The 22,805-nt window shown below is 37.6% G+C and overlaps 1 protein-coding gene across 3 annotated transcripts in view; it reads right to left on the bottom strand.

Annotated features, from left to right (window-relative positions):
* The window catches only part of ADAMTS19 (ADAM metallopeptidase with thrombospondin type 1 motif 19), a 134,064-nt gene that overhangs the window by 49,446 nt on the left and 61,813 nt on the right, over nt 1-22,805 (bottom strand). For all 3 annotated transcript variants that reach the window (XR_005556052.1, XM_039337381.1, XM_039337393.1), the window contains 4 exons: nt 15,663-15,835; nt 14,956-15,039; nt 13,222-13,379; nt 7,034-7,077 (listed from right to left, as the gene is read on the bottom strand). Coding sequence is in view for 2 of the 3 variants with exons in the window: in XM_039337381.1 (XP_039193315.1) it covers nt 7,034-7,077; nt 13,222-13,379; nt 14,956-15,039; nt 15,663-15,835 (459 nt within the window). In the remaining variant the exon portion in view is untranslated. The remainder of the gene's footprint in view (nt 1-7,033; nt 7,078-13,221; nt 13,380-14,955; nt 15,040-15,662; nt 15,836-22,805) is intronic.

Genomic DNA, 22,805 nt, shown 5'->3' with positions numbered 1-22,805 from the left:
TCCTTTTCACTAGTATATAAGAGTTCTATTAACAACTCCAGGTTGCATTGGCAGGGGCCTAACAGAGGCAGAAGAGATCAAGAAGAACTATACAAGAACAAGCTTAACATCCCAGATAATCACGATGGGGTGGTCACTGACCTTGAGCCAGACATCCTAGAATTTGAAGTGGAATGGGCCTTAGGAAATCTGAGCAACAACAAAGCTAGTGGAGGTGACAGTATTCCAGCTGAGCTATTCAAAATCTTAAAAGACGATGCAGTAAAAGTGCTACACTTAATTTGCCAGCAAATTTGGAAAACTCAACAGTGGCCACAGGATTGGAAAAGATCAGTTTACATTCCAATTCCAAAGAAAGGCAATACCAAAGAATGTTCAAACTATCGCACCATTGCACTCATTTCACATGCTAGTAAAGTTATGCTTAAAATCCTACAAGCTAGACTCCAGCAGTATGTGGATCGAGAACTACCAGAAGTACAGGCAGGATTTCGAAGAGGCAGAGGAACTAGAGATCAAATTGCCAACAAACGCTGGAGCATGGAGAAAGCTAGGGAGTTCCAGAAAAACATCTACTTCTGCTTCATTGACTATGCTAAAGCCTTTGATTGTGTGGATCACAACAAATTGTGGCAAGTTCTTAAAGAGATTGGAGTACCAGACCATCTTATTTGTCTCCTGAGAAACCTATATGTGGGTCAAGAAGCAACAGTGAGAACTGGCCACAGAACCACTGATGGTTCAAAATTGGGAAAGGAGTCCGGCAAGGCTGTATACTGTCACCCTGCTATTTAACTTATATGCAGAGCACATCATGAGAAAGGCAGGGCTAGATGAATCAAATTAAGATTGCCGGGAGAAATATCAACAACTTAAGATATGCAAATGATACCACTCTAATGGCAGAAAGTGAAGAGGAACTAAACAGCTTCTTGATGTGGGTGAAGAAGGAGAGTGCAAAAGTTGGTTTGAATCTCAACATTAAGAAAACCAAAATCATGGCATCTGGCCCTCTCAATTCCTGGCAAATAGATGGGGAAGAAATGGAGGTAGTGACAGATTTTATTTTTCTGGGCCCCAAGATCACCTCAGATGGGGACTGCAGCCAAGAAATTAAAAGACGCTTGCTCTTGGGGAGGAAAGCTATGATAAATCTAGACAGCATACTAAAAAGCAGAGACATCACCCTGCCAACAAAAGTGCATTTAGTCAAGGCCATGTTTTCCCAGTTGCAATGTATGGATGTGAAAGTTGGACCATAAGAAAGGCTGAGCGCAAAAGAACTGAGGCCTTTGAACTATGGTGCTGGAGAAGACTCCTGCAAGTCTCTTGGACTGCAAGGCATTCAAACTGGTCAGCCCTAGAAGAGATCAACCCCAACTGCTCTTTAGAAGGCCAGATCCTGAAGTTGAAACTCAAATACTTTGGCCACCTAATGAGAAGGAAGGACTCACTGGAGAAGGGCCTAATGCTGGGAAAGATTGAGGGCAATAGAAGAATGGGACAATGAGGTGGCTGGATGGAGTCACTGAAGCAGTAGGCGTGAATTTAAATGGACTCCAGAAGGTGGTAGAGGATAAGAAGACCTGGAGGAACGTTGTCTATGGGGTCGCAATGGGTCGGACACGACTTCACAATTAACAACAACAACTCCAGGTTGCATTAGATATGGGTCTTCCCTCTGGTGTTTGGCAACTATTTGTCTTTTAACAAGGGGAGAGTCAGGTTCTCCTCTTACTGGGGAGACAAAGTAGGAGAACAAAAGGGGGAGCTTAGCAAAGTGACCTTCTCCTCTTGACCAGCAGCTGAACAGTCACTTTTTTTGCTTTCTCTTCTTTTTTTCAGCCAGCAACCCAATAAAGGGAGATAAACTACTTTTCCTCGTTCTTTCCCTACTCTGCAGGACATCCATGGCAAGAGAAGGATAGAGAATGGAGCTAATGGGTCACTTCAATTTGTCTCCTCTAGTGGCAGAAGTAAATGGAAGAGAAACTGGGGGGAGTGGGAGAATGAAGCCCTTGACCTCTGGTTTCAGTTTTCCGAGAAACCAGAATTGAGAACTATCAATAGAAGAACCATTTTCCATTCCTTCTCTTTCTGTTTGTCTCCCTCTTTCTTGGCAAAAGAAATAGGAAAAAAGATTGAAGAACCAGGTCTTTTCTCTATCCCAATTTCTCTTGCTGTAAGAGAAGTAGCAGATAATATCTCTCTTAATGGTAGAGTTCTAGTCTGTGACCATAATAAAGATTGATTGATTGATTCAGGTTCCGATTGCATCAAGGGGATTATTTTACAGGATTGAAAAATTGAAAGCAGAAAACCCATGTTTCTTCTGCTGCCATTTACTGGCATGGAAGGAGATATTCCCTACCCTGCTTCTCTCTTCTCTCTACTTTTTGTGAGCAGAGAGCCTCTATTTTTCCTTACAGCCAAAACAAATTAGGAATTGGAAATGCAAGTAGCACTTTTTTTTCCTGGGATACTTTTGGATATAGCACTTTAGTGTCTAGTATTGGATAATAACATTTCAGTGCTGCTGACCAAAAGAGCTATCAAAAAGAAAAGAATGGAGCACCTACTTCAGTGACTAGAATTATAATAAATCATGTACAGATAAAAAAAAATTCTGAGATTTTCAAATGTTACACAAAGCAATAGACATGGGCAAAAAAGCTAAAACTGTAAGTAGTATTTGACTTATAACCATTTGTTTATGGTTATACTGTAAGACTGTTGAGACTGTTCAAAGTTACAATTGCACTGGAAAAAGTGACCTATGACCTCATGCGGATGACCATTGCATAACCCCCATGATCACATGATCAAAATTTGGGCACTTGGCAAATAACATGTATTTACAAGAGTTGCAGTGTACGAGAGTCACATTTGCGACTTTCCTACTGGGCTTCTAACTAGCAAAATCAATGGGGAGAGCTGGATTAGCCTAACAATTGTGTAATTCAATTAACTGCAATGAATGGCTTAACAACCATAACAAAAAAATTAACAACTGCCTTGCTTTGCAATCGAATTTCTAATCTCAATTGTGGTCATAAGTCTATCTGAATTTTATGGTTGTGGCTTTCTGCTTTTTGACAAATTGCATTGATGAAAAACATTCTTTTCAGACAAACAGATATCATCAAACAATTGTCCCATTTAATTTTATTTTACCATTCATTTTCTACATCCCATTAAAATTATATAGCAGTCTAGAATTCCTTTTAGAAGATGAGTTTTCCTTGGAAAGGTGCACTGTCTTTGGAACAAGGTACCCCAAATTTAGAACCACTTTACAAAGACAGCAGAGTGTTTCAAGTGCTACCTTCAGAAAGAAGAGGAAAAGCAGGAAAGTAGGACACATTTGCTGGAGAAGCTGGGTTTGAAAAAGAGACAAAACTGGTGCAGGAAACTGGGAGAGAAAGCAGCTGGGTGAATGAATGCTTGCTGACGCTTGCTGGGGCAGGTCCATTTTTTCAGCACCATTGTAACTTCAAGTGGTCACTAAACAAATTGCCGTAAGTCGAGGACTACCGATATTATAGGTTTTTTTCTTAATTCCACTACTGCAAAGACTGATAATATTCTGTGCCTGTAATAGTTGAGATAATGTAAAAATGTCCTTGATCTTTTAAAGAAATTAACTTTAGAATCTAGATGCAATGAAATCAGTGTTTTATTCATTTTATTTCTTATTAGACAATGTTGTAGTTAAGCATGAAACTTGTATAAAACATTAGCTATTGAGTTCAAATCACTTATTTTTTACGAACTAGTTTCAGGTCTTGTCTTTTGCTATTAATTAGAAAACGAAAACTAGATTGAAAGGAACAGCTGCTCCTGTTTAACCATCTCCCCCCCCCTTTGTGTGTGTGTGTGTATGTGTGTGTGTGTGTGTGTGTGTGTGTGTGAGAGAGAGAGAGAGAGAGAGAGAGAGAGAGAGAGAGAGAGAGAGAGAGAGAGAGAGAGAGAGAGAATGTTCGTTTTTTCCTTTTTCCTCTGGCTTCTTATTAACACAGCTGGAATGGTTCCAAGGTAAAATCCACAGACAGAGTACAATTGATCTTCTGTAATAGTTAAATCTTTACCAGTCAATCTTAGGGATTGTTTAAAAACTTACCTAAAAACTGCAAATTGATACATTTTGCTTTTGAAGCATTACTGCTTGAAAGCAGAAGGTACATTCTAATTTTATAACAATTAAGTTTAAAGAAACTATTGCCATGCCAGAACATGAAAAAAGAGTTAAGTAAGATCCCACACAAAGTTATTCAGAAGTAAATTCCAATAAGTGCAATTAAAATCAAATAAGTACACATAAATTGCTAATTCCATGTTGAATCCTATTTTCAAAAATAAATACAGTTGATAGTTGCATCCAATTAAACTTTTAAAAGCACAAATATACAGAACAATAAGATAGACAAGTTTATGAATTCATAACTGTTTTTCTTTTTTATATATTCTTTTTCACATGATCAATACAGTACTTCAAAGCATGACTTGGGGAAAATTAAGTTTGACTTGCAGCTCTCTTTCTGAAAAGAACTAATATTCATTTTCTTTCCTTATACCAAATGTTTTCCATTAGGGAAAAAAGAAGGGAGGATAAAATCATTTTACATATCTGTTGCTTTAAAAGGTATAAATACTATGTATTATATGCTGAAATTTTGTTCTCCTGTGGGGTTGCCTAAAAAAAATCCAATATTTCATTTGCCTCTTAGAATACTCCTGTACATTTTATATTTGGAAATAATTCTTGCTGTGTAATGAAGTTTATTCCTACATAATGCTTATGTGGTTAAACCTTAAATACAGTAAACCTTACAGTAAATATTTCAGTTTTTGTTTGTTATGCTCTTCTTCAGAAGTTCTCAGATTTTCTCAGTTCAGTGTCCTTATTGTCTCAGTAATTTTTTCATGGTGCCCCTAGTTCATGTGATGTTCACCTGATGTCAAAAACTGCTGTATTTCTCTCAAAAAAGTTAAATATCCTGTGACACACCTGTGAGTATTCTGTAGGGCCCCAAAGGCTCCATGGTAATCAGCTTGGGAATCATGGCTCTAATTTATAATTCATTATGATTTTGTTTATTGTTTGATACACTCAAACACCCACACATACAATGCTGTTTGGCCTTATAAGGAATCCCTAAGATAATTCACAATTAGTAGGTGCCCATTATTGAGACAGATATAATTCCCCACATATACTTACATGCAATATTGTCACATAAAAAGGTTCCCCAAAATAATCAAAGAAATTAAGTTTTGATTACACTTAAAGATTATTAAAGAAAATTACAATATAACAGAAAAATCCATAAATAATATTAAAATGGAAACAGGAATAAAATGAACATTACCCCTAAAATTAAATTAATTATATGCCAGCACTCCAGTTCATTAGTTGTCAATAGTTTGATCTTCTTTATATTTAATTGTTGTCTAATACTTGCTAAACCAAAACAAATTCAACTTTCATTAAGTTTTTCATTAGAAATAATGTAATGATGTAGACCATAATTCTTGGATGTATAGAAACCAGCAGCATGCAGTGTTGGGCAATTGCCAGTTAGGCCAGTGGGAAGGGACAAGTGAGGAACTAGCTTGGAGTTGTTGCAGAGCATAAGCATAATCTCTCAAAGTTCTTTGGCAAACCTGTATGGGAATGCAGCAAGGCAGGCTGCATGACTGGAACTGCTGGAAGTAGGGTCACTGGCTGTTGGCACTGTTGCCTTCAAGTTCCTCATCTCTGCCTTCTGTTGATGTTGTAGCAAGGCTTCCGTTATCTTCTGGGGCAACCCAGCAGCTACCTGTGGGTCAATAGCCATCCCGCTGTATTTTCTTTTACCCAGGGGTGTGAGAAATGAGTTTAATAAAATTAATGTCAGACTCAAGCAATGAGAACCATTTATGAATAGCCTCAGGTTGTAACTTTATCATTTATCACCTATGTTACAAGAATCTCATCAGTTTACTTGCTTTCCCCTGGGAATTACTAGATAAAGTTTGACAGATTTCAGAAGAGGTCATGCTTAAGGTATTTATAGCTGTGCAACAACTCCAAGCTAGGCCTTCATTTGACTCCTCCCTCCAGCCTAGTTGCAATTTCCCAACATGCAGGTACTATATCACAAGAAAAAGAAAGCACTTTAACGTAATTACATCTTTAACAAATTAAATTCATACGCTACCCTGTTCTTTTTAAAACACTTGCTGTAGAACACTTACAGTAAGTATTATACATATTATCAAGTAAGAAAAACTGTCATAAATATTAATGAATGCAATATAAACCATGATTATTAATATTTGATGAGTTTATTAGTGGAATGCATAACATTGCCTTTAAAAAGGCCTCTGGTCAAAAGGTCAAAAAGAAAAGAAAAAAAATCCTTTACAATGTCTGAAATTTGTTGAATGTTTGTTGACTAAGCCTCAATATACTGTATATGATCACATTAATATACTAGATGTATTTACTTGGGCAATCCAGTGAGGTAAATGACGATAGATTTTACTGACTGTCAAAAATCAATTTCAAAACTCTTCTCAAAAAACTATTTGCTGGGAGAAGCAGAAACAATTTTACTTCTAGAGAAATATGGTTCACAATGACAGCTATACCAATTTTCAAATATAGCGAATATATTTTAAGTCTTCTGTAACTGTAAATTCATAAAATATATGCTTTTTACAATGATGTTTCCCATAAGAAGGCTTTTTTTATTATTATTATTTCAATGACTATATCTAGTGCTTGCTGACCAGGACCAACTGCCCTGCTGGAAAGCCAAACATTTCACATATGTTTGACTTTCCAGCAGGGTAGTTGGTCCTGGTCAGCAAGCACTAGATATATCTTTTTAAAGATACCTTTTTCAATTCAAGCATTGAAGCAGTTTGTGTTTTTAAACATGTCATTAAATCACACATATTCAAAACAATATTATCCATTTCTTTACCCCACTATATGTCCAAGTCTTAAAATGACACTTTTGAAGAGGTATTTTTAAATTTCACTTACCCACAGTATCACAAGGCTCATCTTTATGCACACAGAAATCCTTCCTAAAATTGGGGTGAAAAAAAGACAAACCCTTAATTTTTTTTTGTGTCAGATCATTTATTATTGTTTAACTAATTTGTGCACTTTTAAATGATTTTTAAAATAGCAAATATCTAAGCAAAGAGCATTTTCAAGATAATCATGATATTAACAACATAAACTTTTACTTAGGATTACATAAAAAACAATTTGCAATCTATAATAATAATAATAATAATAATAATAATAATAATAATAATAATAATAATAGTAATGAAGTTGGAAGGGACCTAATAATGAAGTTGGAAGGGACCTTGGAGGTCATCGAGTCCAACCCCCTGCTCAGGCAGGAAACCCTACACCATTTCGGACAAATGGCTGTCCAGTCTCTTCTTTAAAGCTTCCAGTGTTGGAGCATTCACCACTTCTGGAGGCAGGTTGTTCCACTGGTTAATTGTTCTAACTGTCAGGAAGTTTCTCCTTAGTTCTAGGTTGCTTCTCTCCTTGATTAGTTTTTATCCGTTGCTTCTTGTCCTGCCTTCAGGCACTTTGGAGAATAGCTTCACTCCCTCTTCTTTGTGGCAACCCCTGAGATATTGGAACACTGCTATCATGTCCCCCCTCGTCCTTCTCTTCGTTAAACTAGACATACTCAATTCCAGCAACCGTTCCTTATATGTTTTAGCCTCCAGTCCCCTAATCATCTTTGTACTCTCTTCTCTGTACTCTTTCTAGAGTCTCAGCATCTTTTTTACATTGTAGTGAGCAAAACTGGATGCTGTATTCCAAGTGTGGCCTTACCAAGGCATTGTAAAGTGGTATTAATACTTCACGTGATCTTGATTCTATCCCTCTGTTAATGCAGCCCAGCAGTGTGTTGGCTTTTTTGGCAGCTACAGCACACTGCTGGCTCATATCTAAGTGATCATCCACCAGGACTCCAAGATCCCTCTCACAGTTACTACTATTGAGCAAGGTACCCCCTATACTATACCTGTACATTTAGTTTTTCTTGCCTAAATGTAGAACCTTACTTTTTTCACCACTGAATTTCATTTTGTTAGATAGCACCCAGTGTTCAAGTCTGTCCAGGTATTTAGTGTCAGATTTGTTACTTTCTCTCATCTTTGGAAATCCATTGTTTTTAAAAACTCTTCTTTCCATATACTTTATAATATAGAACTGGCCATGTTGTTTGTTTTTAATGTTTCAAATGCAATTATTTAATTTAGATGAGTAAACAACATATGTAATTAAAAATCAAAGCCAAATAAAAGTATACAGTAGATGCAAAAAAATTCCCAACAACTGTAACAATTAATATACAGTAAAATTTATAGCATCTTAAAATGATAATAAAAGTCTGGATTGTAAGCACTTCACTGATACAATTGCTTTAATTTACTCAGTGAGTGAGATGGACAATTTCTAAATGTGATATAAAAATAAATAAATTTATATAACAGTTTTTCACCAATAGAGTTAAAGGATTGCAATCCTACAATACAATACAATATACAATACTCTATATAAATATAAGCATTTGTTTTTATATTAAGATGGCGGCGCCTTGATTGGTTGGGGCAGCATTGGCTCTCGAAAGAGAAAGGTTTTCGGAGGGATATAAGGGATATAGGCCACATGATCGGGAAGGTTTTAATGTGTTTGAGCAACGTGGTGTGACTAAGCTAACATACCAACAACAACCTTTGCTAGTACGGCGAGGTTTTAGCTGTTTCGAAACTGCTGATGAAATCTTTAAGCAAAGATTGTCGTTTGCACTGTTTGAAATTGTTCTGCCAAAAGCAAGGTCTGACTGCTGGCACAGCAACGGTTTCTATTGCAGATCAGGGCTGTTTTCAAAGGAGGCAGAGGAGGAGAGGTCCCGGGGCTTATGGAGCAAAGGACCTGGATGATGCTGTCGGCAGGCCCAGAGGAAGGGAGAGAGGCTTTTGGAGGAGTTGGAGGTGGTGGCAGCATGCTTCAGGGGCAAAAAGGAGTGAGGACCCTTTAAGGAAAAGGTGGAAGAGTCAGGATCAGAAAAAGAAAAGGAGGATAGGTTGTCGTACAAGAATGCAAGCTAATTTGAGGGCTAATCCACATGGAGCTCCGTTTCCATCTGTCCTGTTTGCCAACGTTCGCTCTCTAGAGACTAAAACGGACATTCTGAAACTTGAGCTGGCCATGAATAAGGAGTGTATATTGGAGGTGGTGACCCTTTGAGACCTGTATGCAACAAAATTTCATTTTGATGTATGCCGATTGGTGTATATTTAAAGTGACAATAAAGTTGTTGTTGTTGTTGTTGTTGTTGTTAGTGCATAGGCTAATAGCAATAGCAATACTGTACATTTAGGTATGCTACTCTTAATCTTAGGCTACAATAAGCATTATCTGAGAAAACCTGTCTTTTAGGCTTTGTAACCAAAAAGTGTGCCTCTAATTACTGTAGGTTCAAACTTCATTGAGCACTTCTCCATTCTTGTGGATGCACTGATTTGGGTTTTGCTATGTGTTGTTGCCATTTCCTTGTGAATCTCTGTTGAAACCCTCTGCAATATTGCTTTTTTTTTTTTTTGCTTTTTCTCAAAATAGAGCAGAAATATAACAATGAGGAAAGATAAAAGGTAAAAATTTCCCCTGTCCAGTCATATCTGACTTAAGAGGTGTGCTCATCTTTGTTTACTAGCCGAGGGAACCAGCGTTGTTTGAAGATGTTTCTGTGATTGTGTGGGCAGCATGACTATATGCCAAGGTGCAATGGACGCTATTACTTTCCCACCTAAGTGGCACCTATTTTTCTATTTTGCACTTGCATGCTTTCTAACTGCTAGGTTAGCAAGAGCTAAAACTGCCAACCTAATAATAATAATAATAATAATAATAATAATGCTGTAAGGTACCTTGGATGTCTTCTAGTTTAAGACAATGTAGTTCACTTCACAGCATCTGAAGGGATTTCAGCCTAAGGGTACTTCTACTATCCAATATTCTGAACAACCTTCATGCTGTCGCAGTAAAGCCAACATGATGTACAGAGTAATTCAATAACGGGGTGCAAGAATTGGAAGCAAGACATTCTCCTCCCCTTTTTCTCATTATTATGAGGGGCAGTGGCTTAACAGTTTAAGACACTGGGCTTGTCAACTAGAAGGTTGCCTCAATGGAACTGCATCTACATGGAAGGAAGTGTGTAGTGGGGTGCCCCAGGGCTCTGTTCTGGGCCCAGTGCTCTTCAATGTCTTCATCAATGATCTGGATGAGGGGATAGATGGGGAACTCATCAAATCTGCAGACAACACCAAGCTGGCAGGAATAGCCAGCACTCCAGAAAATAGGCTTTGGATACAGAAGGATCTTGATAGACTTAAACATTGGGCGTTATCTAACAAAATGAAATTCAGTGATGAAAAAAGTAAGGTTCTCCATTCAGGCAAGAAAAACCAAATGCACAGGTATAGTATAGGTGGTATCTTGCTCAATAGTAGCCATTGTGAGAGGGATCTCGGAGTCCTAGTGGACAATCACGTAAATATGAGCCAGCAGTGTGCTGCAGCTGCCAAAATAGCCAACACAGTGCTAAGCTGCATTAGCAGAGGGACAGAATCAAGATCACGTGAAGTGTTAATACCACTTTACAATGCCTTGGTAAGGCCACACTTGGAATATTGCATCCAGTTTTGGTCACCACGATATAAAAAAGATGTTGAGACTCTAGAAAGAGTACAGAGAAGAGCAACAAAGATGATTAGGGGACTGGAGGCTAAAACATATAAGGAACAGTTGCTGGAATTGGGTATGTCTAATTTAATTAAGAGAAGGACGAGGGGGGACATGATAGCAGTGTTCCAATATCTCAGGGGTTGCCACAAAGAAGAGGGAGTCAAGCTATTCTCCAAAGCACCAAGGCAGAACAAGAAGCAAAGGATGGAAACTAATCAAAGAGAGAAGCAATCTAGAACTAAGGAGAAATTTCCTGACAGTTAGAACAATTAACCAGTGGAACAACCTGCCTCCAGAAGTTGTGAATGCTCCAACACTGGAAGCTTTTAAATAGACACTGGACAACCATTTGTCTGAAATGGTATAGGGTTTCCTGGCTGATTGTCTTAAATTTCTAACTTCTGAGCCAGTTCTTTCTGATCCTGTCAGTTTAACATAAAAAAGGTAAAAAAAAAAAAAGCCTTTCAATTCTACTTGCATATTATTGTACTCCATTGTATAAATTATATAACTAACATGTGGAATAATCTCATATATGGAATCTGAAAGCACTGATATGATACAATACTGTTCAAATCTTTTATACTATCAGAGAAGCTGGTCTCTTTTGCAAGTGGTTTATCAAGCTTACGAAAGATTTATTCAAGGGGAATATAGTAAACCTTTTAAGAGATTTATGATAGATTTCTAAAGCTTAACTAATGGTAGAAAAATATTTCAGGCAAGAATGGGCAACTACACTGAGTCATTACCATAAATTATACCTTGTTCATAAAGATTTAAACTTATTAAATATAGCATTTCAAGAGGTCCTTCAGGCAATGCAAAAATTGAATATTCAGCTCCTTAAGATAAAACCTATAATTATATAAGAATCTCTTCAAAGAAACAAATAAAAAGGCAGACAGATACATAAAAATATATAAAAAGGGAATGGGGGTATACATAACCTATGACAAGATAATACAGCATAAGAAAATTGCAAAAGAAAACTTTCCAATGAATTTCAATTGAACTGAACTCAGTTATTAAGGTTAAATTCTATTTTTATAACAATATTTTTAATATTTATTTACTCATTTATTTGTTATATTTATAGCCTGCTCCAATTAACAAGGATTCTGGGCAGACCATAAGTCATTAAATAACAAATTTACAATTTAAAATTTAAAACAATAATTATGCTTTAAAATAATACTTTTAAATCAATCTCTGTTATTCTTAGTCTTAAACATTCCAGTATCATCTGTCCTACTAATTTAAAATCAGGCCAGGTATAATGCTTTAATCAAAATTTTAAAAACTTGCACGGGTAAATACATTTAAACTTAACTAGTAAAAGCTTCAGATCTATGAGACCTAGAGCCAGTTAAATTATTTATAAAACTGTACTTATGATCATCCAGGCATCATGCATATTTTTATTATCGTTTGTCACACAGTCAGCTAGATGTTCAGATTGGATTTGGCATTTTTGTCTACCTATCGTGTCCTCAAGGGCTTGAGATAAGCATATGTTGTTTGAGGGTGTTAAAGATATTGTTTCAGGATGAAAGCTGCCTTTTCCAATTGACTGATGGCGATTTTGTCAATGCAGTTGGTGTTCAAGCGGTCCTCCTGATGCTTTGGGATTGCACCCAAGAGACCTATACTATTGGTACTATCTTTGCTTTCTTTTCCCACAAACATCTACTTCTGTTTGCAGGTCTTTATATGTAGTGGTTTTCTCCTGTTCTTTCCCTTCTATTCTGCTGTCTCCACGTACTGCCATATCTATTATACAGATTTTTTTTTTTAATGTCTTGAGTTAGCTGCCAAGACTCTAGAATTTTATGGAACTCTCTCTCCCTTGAGGTGGATTCACCCCCAGGTTAATATTCTGTAAGCAAGCCAAGGTTATAGTTTTCAGAAAGCCTTTGGACCTCAGTGGTCCTGACTGAGACTGTTCATCCCTCCATAATTAATTTTGGAGTTTATTATTACATATTTCTATTTTCTGTCTTGCTGTATGATACCTAGAGTCCTCCAGACAGGAGCAGGTTATAAGCATTGTCAATGAATGAATGAGCAAATAATTAAATAATATAAATAGAAAATAGGTAAATAAGAAAGTGCTGCAAAGTACAAAAAGTACACCAAACTAAGATATTCAGAATTCTCATCTGGAATCAGTTAATCAGAGAGAAAAAAGGTGCCTCCTCAGGAAAAGTAAATGAAAACAGTGACTAACAGACAAATCAGATGTAATGAAATTTCCTCTCCAAAATGATTTTCACCAAATCCATGCAGTGAAAATATAGGAGGAGAGGGGGGGGGGGGGGAAATTATCCTTCCGTAATCTATTGACAGAAGCAATTTTATCTGCAGAAAGAGCTCATTGGAACAGAGTGCATAAAATCTTGGCATGAGCTTCAGAATCACTAATATACAAGAGGAAAATGTACCTGGTGATTAATACAGCTGCATCCACTGGTGACACATTTTCACTCCAGCTTGTTGACATTTCTAAATGTATGTCATTTTTCTTACCAAATTCTTCATGTTGCCATTTGCAAAAGCTCTCTAGCATTTTTTCACCATGATGTCCAATATACATCTCTGCCTGAAAATTTTAATAGTTTAAGATAATATCCCTTAAATGAAGATATTTTTTGCAACAAAACTTCCAAAAAGGTTTAGAACAAAGTTCCATAAAGAATATTGCTGCATTACATTTACAACAATACTATTTTCCTCTGTAGTCTTTTACTACATAGTAAAAGATGTTTGGGAGTTCTGAGAATTCTCAGAATCCTGGTAGAAAATTCCAAGAGTCAGAAGACCCAAGATTGAAGAATATTGATATAAGGTTAGGTAAATATAAATCCTACATGTCTAAATTTTCTATTGTTGAAATATTTTGATTTGCTGAGCATATCTTGATCAACAGAATCAAGCTATTTAGAAGACTGTTTAACCTTAATTTTAGTTGAGCACCATAACCAGTATATCAAATTGGCTTTTATATTATTATATTTTATATAATTTCAAACAACTTTAAAGATTTAAGTGCATTTATTCAAAGTTCAAAAGAATGTTATTTGTGTTTGTTTCGGCAGACAGGCAAGTAATAATATCATCCTAATTATGAGGATGCTCAATCTAAATGAAAGTGTCATTTCATAATAGAATGTTCAAATACATTTAAAATGGAATAGTACTTCCATTTAGTAATATAAAAATAAAATACAACAGTTGAACATATTTAAGCATGAGATTGTTCTAACTGGGGCATTTTGAATGATTGAAAAGGTCGAAAGTTCACAATCAAGCCTCTTTTTCTGCATTTACTTTGTTCAATCTAGCTGCAATAAATCTTTTCAGAACTTTCACTCAAATGATTTCTAATTTTTCCTCCTAGCAACAAGTAACAGGGTCACAATCCAGCTTCACCTGAAAAGATGGCCTGCAAAGCCTCAAGATAAAGCTTTAAGAAAGGAGCATCATTCCTTCTTTTCTCCTTATGCAAAAAACCTTTTCCGCCTACATCCACCTCTACCATGTCTACATGGTCAAGCAGGGGAATTAATCTTAGACTTCACCCTATCTTGTACAAAGTTTCCCTAGAGAGAAAATAAAAAGGAAGCCTCCCAAGAATAAAAAAGCCCACATCTCTGAAGGGAAATGTTAAAACATATATATACAAAAATATATTGACAACAGGAATGGAATTCACCTTTCTCAAATCACACTTTGGAACTGCAAGTAAATCATAACAGTCTAACCCTGCAGGGTGCCAAAAAAGAATGGACTGTTTCAGCTAAATTGGATGGTTTTTGTACAGCTGTTATTGATATATTATTTCATCAATGAGAAAAAGCTAACTCAAAATGAGAATTGACTGGTTTAAATTATTGTATATGAAAGATGGGTCAAACAGTGATGTAAAGGTTACTGTTCAACATCGATACTGTATCAGGTACTAGGAAATGCATCCGTGCTCTGAAATTTCCCCCTTTTTGACCCTCTCTCAAATTGCTTAAAGACAAAGCAGTGTTTTTATTTTTTAGGAAAGGTCAGCAATCTATGGTTTTCCCTTCAACTTCACTTTTATTTAGGCCATTGACAATTGCAGGTTTTTGCATCAATATTTGCCTTTTTTACTGTACATGGAAGAGATAAATGCAGTACTTTCTCACCGGAGTCTCATGAAGCAGAACAAGCTTAGTCACCCGAAGATTCATTTGAACTCCAAGGCTCTTGTGCTGGAAAAGATTAAATACCTAAAAACAAAAAAAATATAGTCATAGAAAAATTAGTAATAGGACAAATCACGGATTATTTGAGGCATCTTCTCAAAATGCTGTGGAATACTGAGTTGTTTTCAATGTTTTCCCAAATAATTGCAATATGACAATCTATTCAGGATGTAGAAGATTCTACACAAAACATGTATGTTTATGTTTGCAATATGTTCTTCATATATTCAGTTGGCTGGCAGTGAGACATTAGCATCATCTACACCTTCAGTTCAGTTTTCGTTGCTTTCATTATATTCTTATCAAACAATACATAGAATTTTATATTTGCAATAGTAGAACAAGATACTAGATTCATTTTTTTCTCAATATACAGGGCACTAATAATGAGTCTGGATAGTAGGAGAAAAAAAAACTGGCTATTTTTTAATGCTCTATAAATTCCAAGCTAATAGTGGATCTTATGAGGTAATTTTGTGCTGGATCTTGAAAGGCGGCAATATCTTAGTGTCAGTGTAAAAGTACTAGCTATGATTCCTTTTCTTTTCCAATCCCACTAGCTCATTACCAGGCTATATTCTCTATTTTATGTAAGTTATATTTAACTTTAATGTATCCTTTTGCTGAAAAGATTTATAGTTTCTTACCATATTTAAAATAGTTAAAATAAATCTCCTAGCAGCATCTGCTCCATGATAGGAAACCATTGCTGGATCTGCAATCACTACAGTCTCCACATTATATTCTTGAGGTAATTTATAGGAATATCTCTTTCCTCGTCCATTCTCTCTGCCTTTTTGACCCTTGACTCTTCTTTTCTCTGCAATAGAAACAACAGAAGTAGTAGCTGGAATAGTGGTGTAAAATTCAAGGAGGGCCTGATTTATAATTACATTTAAGCATGGAACATTATATTATTTTAAATTATTATAGCTTAGCACCAATTTTTCTCAAAGTGTTTTAAAAAAGGAACAACCTTGAATTCCATACGAAAAGTGCAGTATAGAGTCAATTACTACTTTATTATTTATTTATAACTCTTCTAGATTTTGGATCAAAAGTTTTCCCAAGTTTTGCTGGTAATGTCCCAAAGGTACTTTTTCAAGAGGCAACTTGGACTTTCTTGTTTTTCTTTGAAGATGTTTCACTTCTCATCCAAGAAGCTTCTTCAGCTGACCTGGATGCCTGAGAATTTTTATAGACATTTTGTTGGTAATGGTAGGAATGAAGTTTCAGCCTTTTGCATTCAAACATAAGATGTATCACTGATCTAAACTCAGTCTGTACATTAAGCCTGCTATACTTAAAAATGTAATCTTTTGTGTTACTGGCAGGCCAATTCACTTCAATTAATTTGCTTTTAAAAGAAAAGCCTCATAGAAGCCATCAGCTAGTGATAGGCAAGCAGCTGCCTGCCTTTCTGGAAGAGTTAAAGGGGCTAGAAACAAACCTATCCATTCTCCAGCTTACAGAGAAAGAAAGAATTATTGGATCAGAGGGTGGACAGAAATATGAAGAAGCCTACCAGAAATATGATGGAAGAATTTGTTACAAAGAACCAAGGTTTTTTTGGGGGGGGGGGAAGCTTTCAAATAGATTTCAGAGTCTCTCCTTTGAGGACAGTTCATCTCTGGATGAAGAGCCACTGCTATAAGCCTGAGGGACAAGGAAGAAAGTCTTCAAAAGAAAGAATTCCTGCTTCTGCCCTGAAAAAGAGGCAGTAATAAGTGGCAATATGGGGTAATCCTCAACTAACAACAGTTCATTTAGTGACCATTCAAAGTTACAACGGCGCTGAAAAAAAATGACTTATGGCCTTTTTTCACAGTTATCGACCTTTGCAGCAGCATCTGATCAAAATTCAGATACTTGGCAACTGGTTCATACTTATGACTACTGTTGTATCTCAAAGTCATGTGATCGCCTTTTGCAGCCTTCTGACAAGCAAAGTCAATGGGGAAGCCAGATTCATTTAACAACCAGGTTACTAATTTATCAACTGCACTGATTCCCTTAACAACTGCCGCAAGAAAATGGGCCAAAACTCAGTAAATGTCTTGCTTAACAAATTTTGGGCTCAGTTGTGATCGTAAGTTGAGGTAATCATAAGACTTCCTACTGACAAAGACTGAAGGAGCAATCTGTCACTTTGATATTGATCAATTGTATCACTGGGAAGAAACGGCATAGCCATTCATAATCTTGGATACTGAAAGCATACTGATAGTACTTGATAAGAGGTTGAAGGAACTGAGAGTACAGGTGATGCGGTCTTTATTTCTTCCTGTCAAAGAATGCAGTTGAAAAGACTATTGGAATCAAACATCTGGAAATTCAGATGGTGCCCACAAGAATGTTTGGATTCATTGATCATCCAATTCAGATTTATAATTTATAAGCACTATGTATATATTATATGGTCAATATTGTATTTACTGTAAGAAAGATTAGACTTCACCCAAGTAATTTACAATAAAAATGGCAAAGATCATCTAAATTTAGCTGAGAATCTGTTCAATATTCACTGGATGGAGGAAGACAGTCTTAATTTCTTGCTATTCTTCATCCAGATAAATATAATATTATGTGCTTTTACTTTCTAAACATGATGAAAATAGTTAATGCAATTTCAGTTTCCCAAAATGTATTGGCATAGCACCTGTAAACTAAATTGTACTTAAGAAAACAATGGTTCTCATGTATGCTTTAGAAAATGTCTTAAAACTGGTTGAAGATTATGAATGTAACAATATGACATACTTGGAAGTAAACTAGTTTGGGATGGCTGAGCTATATAGAATAGCTTAGTGATGGCGAACCTTTTAGAGACCAAGTGCCCAATCTGCAACCCAAAAATCATTTATGTATCATCAGGTGCAGGGTAGGCTTCGCCCATTGCGTAGGTGTGGCCAATTGGCTGCGCATGGCCCATTGGATAGGTGTGGCTGTGGTGGTAACGGCAGACTGGGTGGGACTAAAAAGTTCAATCAATCAATTCCAATTTAGTAAGATCTTTTTTTCCCCGTAAGAAGTTGAAATAGATTGATTGATTGAACCATTTTCTTTTGGGCACACGGTGGCGAAAGCCTCAAGCGAAAAGGTTTTATAAAACCCAGCTGAAGGCGTACGACTGGGGCAATGGTACACATTCCCAAAGAGAGGGCTCTGCGTGCCACCTATGGCACGCGTACCATAGCTTTGCCAACATGGACATAGGGTTCGGGTTGGGTCACCATAAACTCAAATAGCAAAATGGACATGGGCAACAAACTTTGAGTGCTTGGGTATGGTTAGGAAGGCACTGACTTTTCTAGCCTGCCCTATCTATGTTTCCTGTTAAAATACATGGGGAAATCCCATTGGAGGAAAATTCCACTTAGGGTTAGGGTTAGGTCACCATGAACTCATAGAGCAAAATGGAGATCGCCAACAAATTTGGAGTGCTTCGGTATGATTAGGAAGGCACTGACTTTTCTAGCCTGCCCTATCTATGTTTCCCGGTAAAATACATGGAAAAATCCCATTGGAGGAAAATTCCACTTAGGGTTAGGGTGAGGTCAACATGAAGTCACAGAGCAAAACGGATATCACCAACAAACTCAGAGTGCTTGGGTCTGGATAGGAGAGCACTGAACTTTCTAGCCTGCCCTATCAATGTTTCCTGGTAAAATGTATGGGAAAATCTCATTGGAGGAAAATTCAACTTAGGGTTAGGGTTAGCTCACCATGAACTCATAGAGCTAAAAGGACATCACCAACAAATTTTGAGAGCTTGGGTATGGTTAGGAAGGCACTGACTTTACTAGCATGCCCTATCTATATTTCCTGGTAAAATGCATGGGAAAATCCCATTGGAGGAACATTACACTTAGGGTTAGGGTTAGGTCAATGAGAAGTCGGAGAGCAAAATGGATATCGTCAACAAGTTTGGAGTGCTTGGGTATGGTTAGGAAGGCACTGACTTTTCTAGCATGACCTTTCGATGTTTCCTGGTAAAATGCATGGGAAAATCCCATTGGACGAAAATTCCACTTAGGGTTAGGATTAGGTCACCATGAACTCAACAGCAAAATGGAAATCGCCAACAAATTTTGAGTGCTTGGGTATGATTAGGAAGGCACTGACTTTTCTAGCCTGCCCTATCTATGTTTCCTGGTAAAATACATGGGAAAATCCCATTGGAGGAAAATTCCACTTAGGGTTAGGATTAGGTCACCATGAACTCAACAGCAAAATGGAAATCGCCAACAAATTTTGAGTGCTTGGGTATGATTAGGAAGGCACTGACTTTTCTAGCCTGCCCTATCTATGTTTCCTGGTAAAATACATGGGAAAATCCCATTGGAAGAAAATTCCACTTTCGGTTAGGGTTAGGCCGACATAAAGTCACAGAGCAAAACGGATATCACCAACAAACTGGGTATGGTTAGCAGGGCCCTGACTTTTCTAGCCTGCCCTATCTATGTTTCCTGATAAATTGTATGGGAAAATCCTATTGGAGGAAAATTCCAATTAGGGTTAGCTCACCATGAACTCATAGAGCTAAAAGGACAGCGCCAACAAATTTAGAGAGCTTAGGAAGGCACTGACTTTTCTAGCTTGCCATATCTATGTTTCTTGGTAAAATGAATGGGAAAATCCCATTGGAGGAAAATTCCATTTAGGGTTAAGGATAGGTCAACATGAAGTCGGAGAGCCAAACGGATATCACCAACAAACTCGGAGTTCTTGGGTATGATTAGGAAGGCACTGACTTTTCTACCCTGCCCTATCTATATTTCCTGGTAAAATGCATGGGAAAATCCCAGTGGAGGAAAATTTCACTTAGGATTAGGGTTAGGTCACCATGAACTCAAAGAGCAAAATGGATATCGCCAACAACCTCGGACTGCCGGGTTAAGGTTAGGAAGGCACTGACCTTTCCTGCCTGCTCTATCTATGTTTCCTGGTAAAATGAACGAGAAAATCCCATTGGAGGAAAATTCCATTTAGAGTTAGGGTTAGGTCAACATGAAGTCGCAGAACAAAATGGATATCACCAACAAACACGTAGTCCTTGGGTATGGTTAGGAGGGAGCTGACTTTTCCAGCCTGCATTTTCTATGTTTCCTGGTAAAATACATGGGAAAATCCCATTGAAGAAAAATTCCACTTAGGGTTAGGGTTAGATCCACATGAAGTCACAGAGCAAAAAGGATATCACTAACAAACTCGGAATGCTTGGGTATGGTTAGGAGGGCACTGACTTTTCTAACCTGACCTTTCTATGTTTCCTGGTAAAATGCATGGGAAAATCCCATTGGAGGAAAATTCCACTTAGGGTTACGATTAGGTCACCATGAACTCATACAGCAAAATGAAGATCGCCAACAAACTCGGACTGCCACGGTATTATTAGGAAAGCACTGACTTTTCTAGCCTGCATTATCTATGTTTCCTGGTAAAATGCATGGGGAAATCCCATTGGAGGAAAATTCCACTTAGGGTTAGGGTTAGGTCAATGTGAAGTCGGAGAGCAAAATGGATATCGTCAACAAGTTTGGAGTGCTTGGGTATGGTTAGGAAGGCACTGACCTTTCTAGCCTGACCTTTCGATGTTTCCTTGTAAAATGCATGGGAAAATCACATTGGAGGAAAATTCCACTTAGGGTTAGGATTAGGTCACCATGAACTCAACAGCAAAATGGAAATCGCCAACAAATGTTGAGTGCTTGGGTATGATTAGGAAGGCACTGACTTTTCTAGCCTGCCCTATCTATGTTTCCTGGTAAAATACATGGGAAAATCCCATGGGAGAAAAATTCCACTTAGGCTTAGGGTTAGGTCAACATGAAGTCGCAGAGTAAAACAGATATCACCAACAAATTCGGAGTGCTTGGGTATGGTTAGAAAGGCACGGACTTTTCTAGCCTGCCTTATCTATGTTTCCTGGTAAAACACATGGGGAAATCCCATTGGAGGAAAATTCCAATTAGGGTTAGGGTTAGGTCAACATGAAGTCGCAGAGTAAAACGGACATCGCCAACAAACTCGAACTGCCTGGGTAGGGTTAGGAAGGCACTGACTTTTCTAGCCTGCATTATCTATGTTTCCTGGTAAAATGCATGGGGAAATCCCATTGGAGGAACATTCCACTTAGGGTTAGGGTTAGGTCAATGAGAAGTCGGAGAGCAAAATGGATATCGTCAACAAGTTTGGAGTGCTTGGGTATGGTTAGGAAGGCACTGACTTTTCTAGCCTGACCTTTCGATGTTTCCTGGTAAAATGCATGGGAAAATCCCATTGGAGGAAAATTCCACTTAGGGTTAGGATTAGGTCACCATGAACTCAACAGCAAAATGGAAATCGCCAACAAATTTTGAGTGCTTGGGTATGATTAGGAAGGCACTGACTTTTCTAGCCTGCCCTATCCCATTGGGAGAAAATTCCACTTTCGGTTAGGGTTAGGTCGACATAAAGTCACAGAGCAAAATGGATATCACCAACAAACTGGGTATGGTTAGCAGGGCCCTGACTTTTCTAGCCTGCCCTATCTATGTTTCCTGATAAATTGTATGGGAAAATCCTATTGGAGGAAAATTCCACTTAGGGTTAGCTCACCATGAACTCATAGAGCTAAAAGGACAGCGCCAACAAATTTAGAGCGCTTAGGAAGGCACTGACTTTTCTAGCTTGCCATATCTATGTTTCCTGGTAAAATGAATGGGAAAATCCGATTGGAGGAGAATTCCATTTAGGGTTAAGGATAGGTCAACATGAAGTCGGAGAGCCAAACGGATATCACCAACAAACACGGAGTTCTTGGGTATGATTAGGACGGCACTGACTTTTCTACCCTGCCCTATCTATATTTCCTGGTAAAATGCATGGGAAAATCCCATTGAAGAAAAATTCCACTTAGGGTTAGGGTTAGGTCACCATGATGTCGCCGAGCAAAAAGGATATCACTAACAAACTCGGAATGCTTGGGTATGGTTAGGAGGGCACTGACTTTTCTAACCTGACCTTTCTATGTTTTCTGGTAAAATGCAGGGGAAAATCCCATTGGAGGAAAATTCCACTTAGGGTTACGATTAGGTCACCATGAACTCATACAGCAAAATGAAGATCGCCAACAAACTCGGACTGCCTCGGTATTATTAGGAAAGCACTGACTTTTCTAGCCTGCATTATCTATGTTTCCTGGTAAAATGCATGGGGAAATCCCATTGGAGGAAAATTCCACTTAGGGTTAGGGTTAGGTCAATGTGAAGTCGGAGAGCAAAATGGATATCGTCAACAAGTTTGGAGTGCTTGGGTATGGTTAGGAAGGCACTGACTTTTTTAGCCTGACCTTTCGATGTTTCTTTGTAAAATGCATGGGAAAATCCCATTGGAGGAAAATTCCACTTAGGGCTAGGATTATGTCACCATGAACTCATACAGCAAAATGAAGATCGCCAACAAACTCGGACTGCCTCGGTATTATTAGGAAAGCACTGACTTTTCTAGCCTGCATTATCTAGGTTTCCTGGTAAAATACATGGGAAAATCCCACTGGAGGAAAATTCCACTTAGGGTTAGTGTTAGGTCAATATTAAGTCAGAGAGCAAAATGGACATCGCCAACAAATTTGGAGAGCTTGGGTATGGTTAGGAAGGCACTGACTTTTCTATCATGCCCTATCTATGTTTCCTGCTAAAATGTATGGGAAAATCCCATGGAGGAAAATTCCACTTAGGGTTAGGGTTAGGTCACCATGAACTCATAAAGCAAAATGGAGATCGCCAACAAACTCGGAGTGCCTGGGT

The sequence above is a fragment of the Crotalus tigris genome, unplaced genomic scaffold (genome assembly GCF_016545835.1).
Source record: "Crotalus tigris isolate CLP2741 ecotype Arizona unplaced genomic scaffold, ASM1654583v1 scf7180000017549.6302385, whole genome shotgun sequence".
Taxonomy (NCBI): Eukaryota; Metazoa; Chordata; class Lepidosauria; order Squamata; family Viperidae; genus Crotalus; species Crotalus tigris.
The sequence above is the reverse complement of the archived record's forward strand: the minus strand, read 5'-3'. Positions and strand labels throughout refer to the sequence as shown.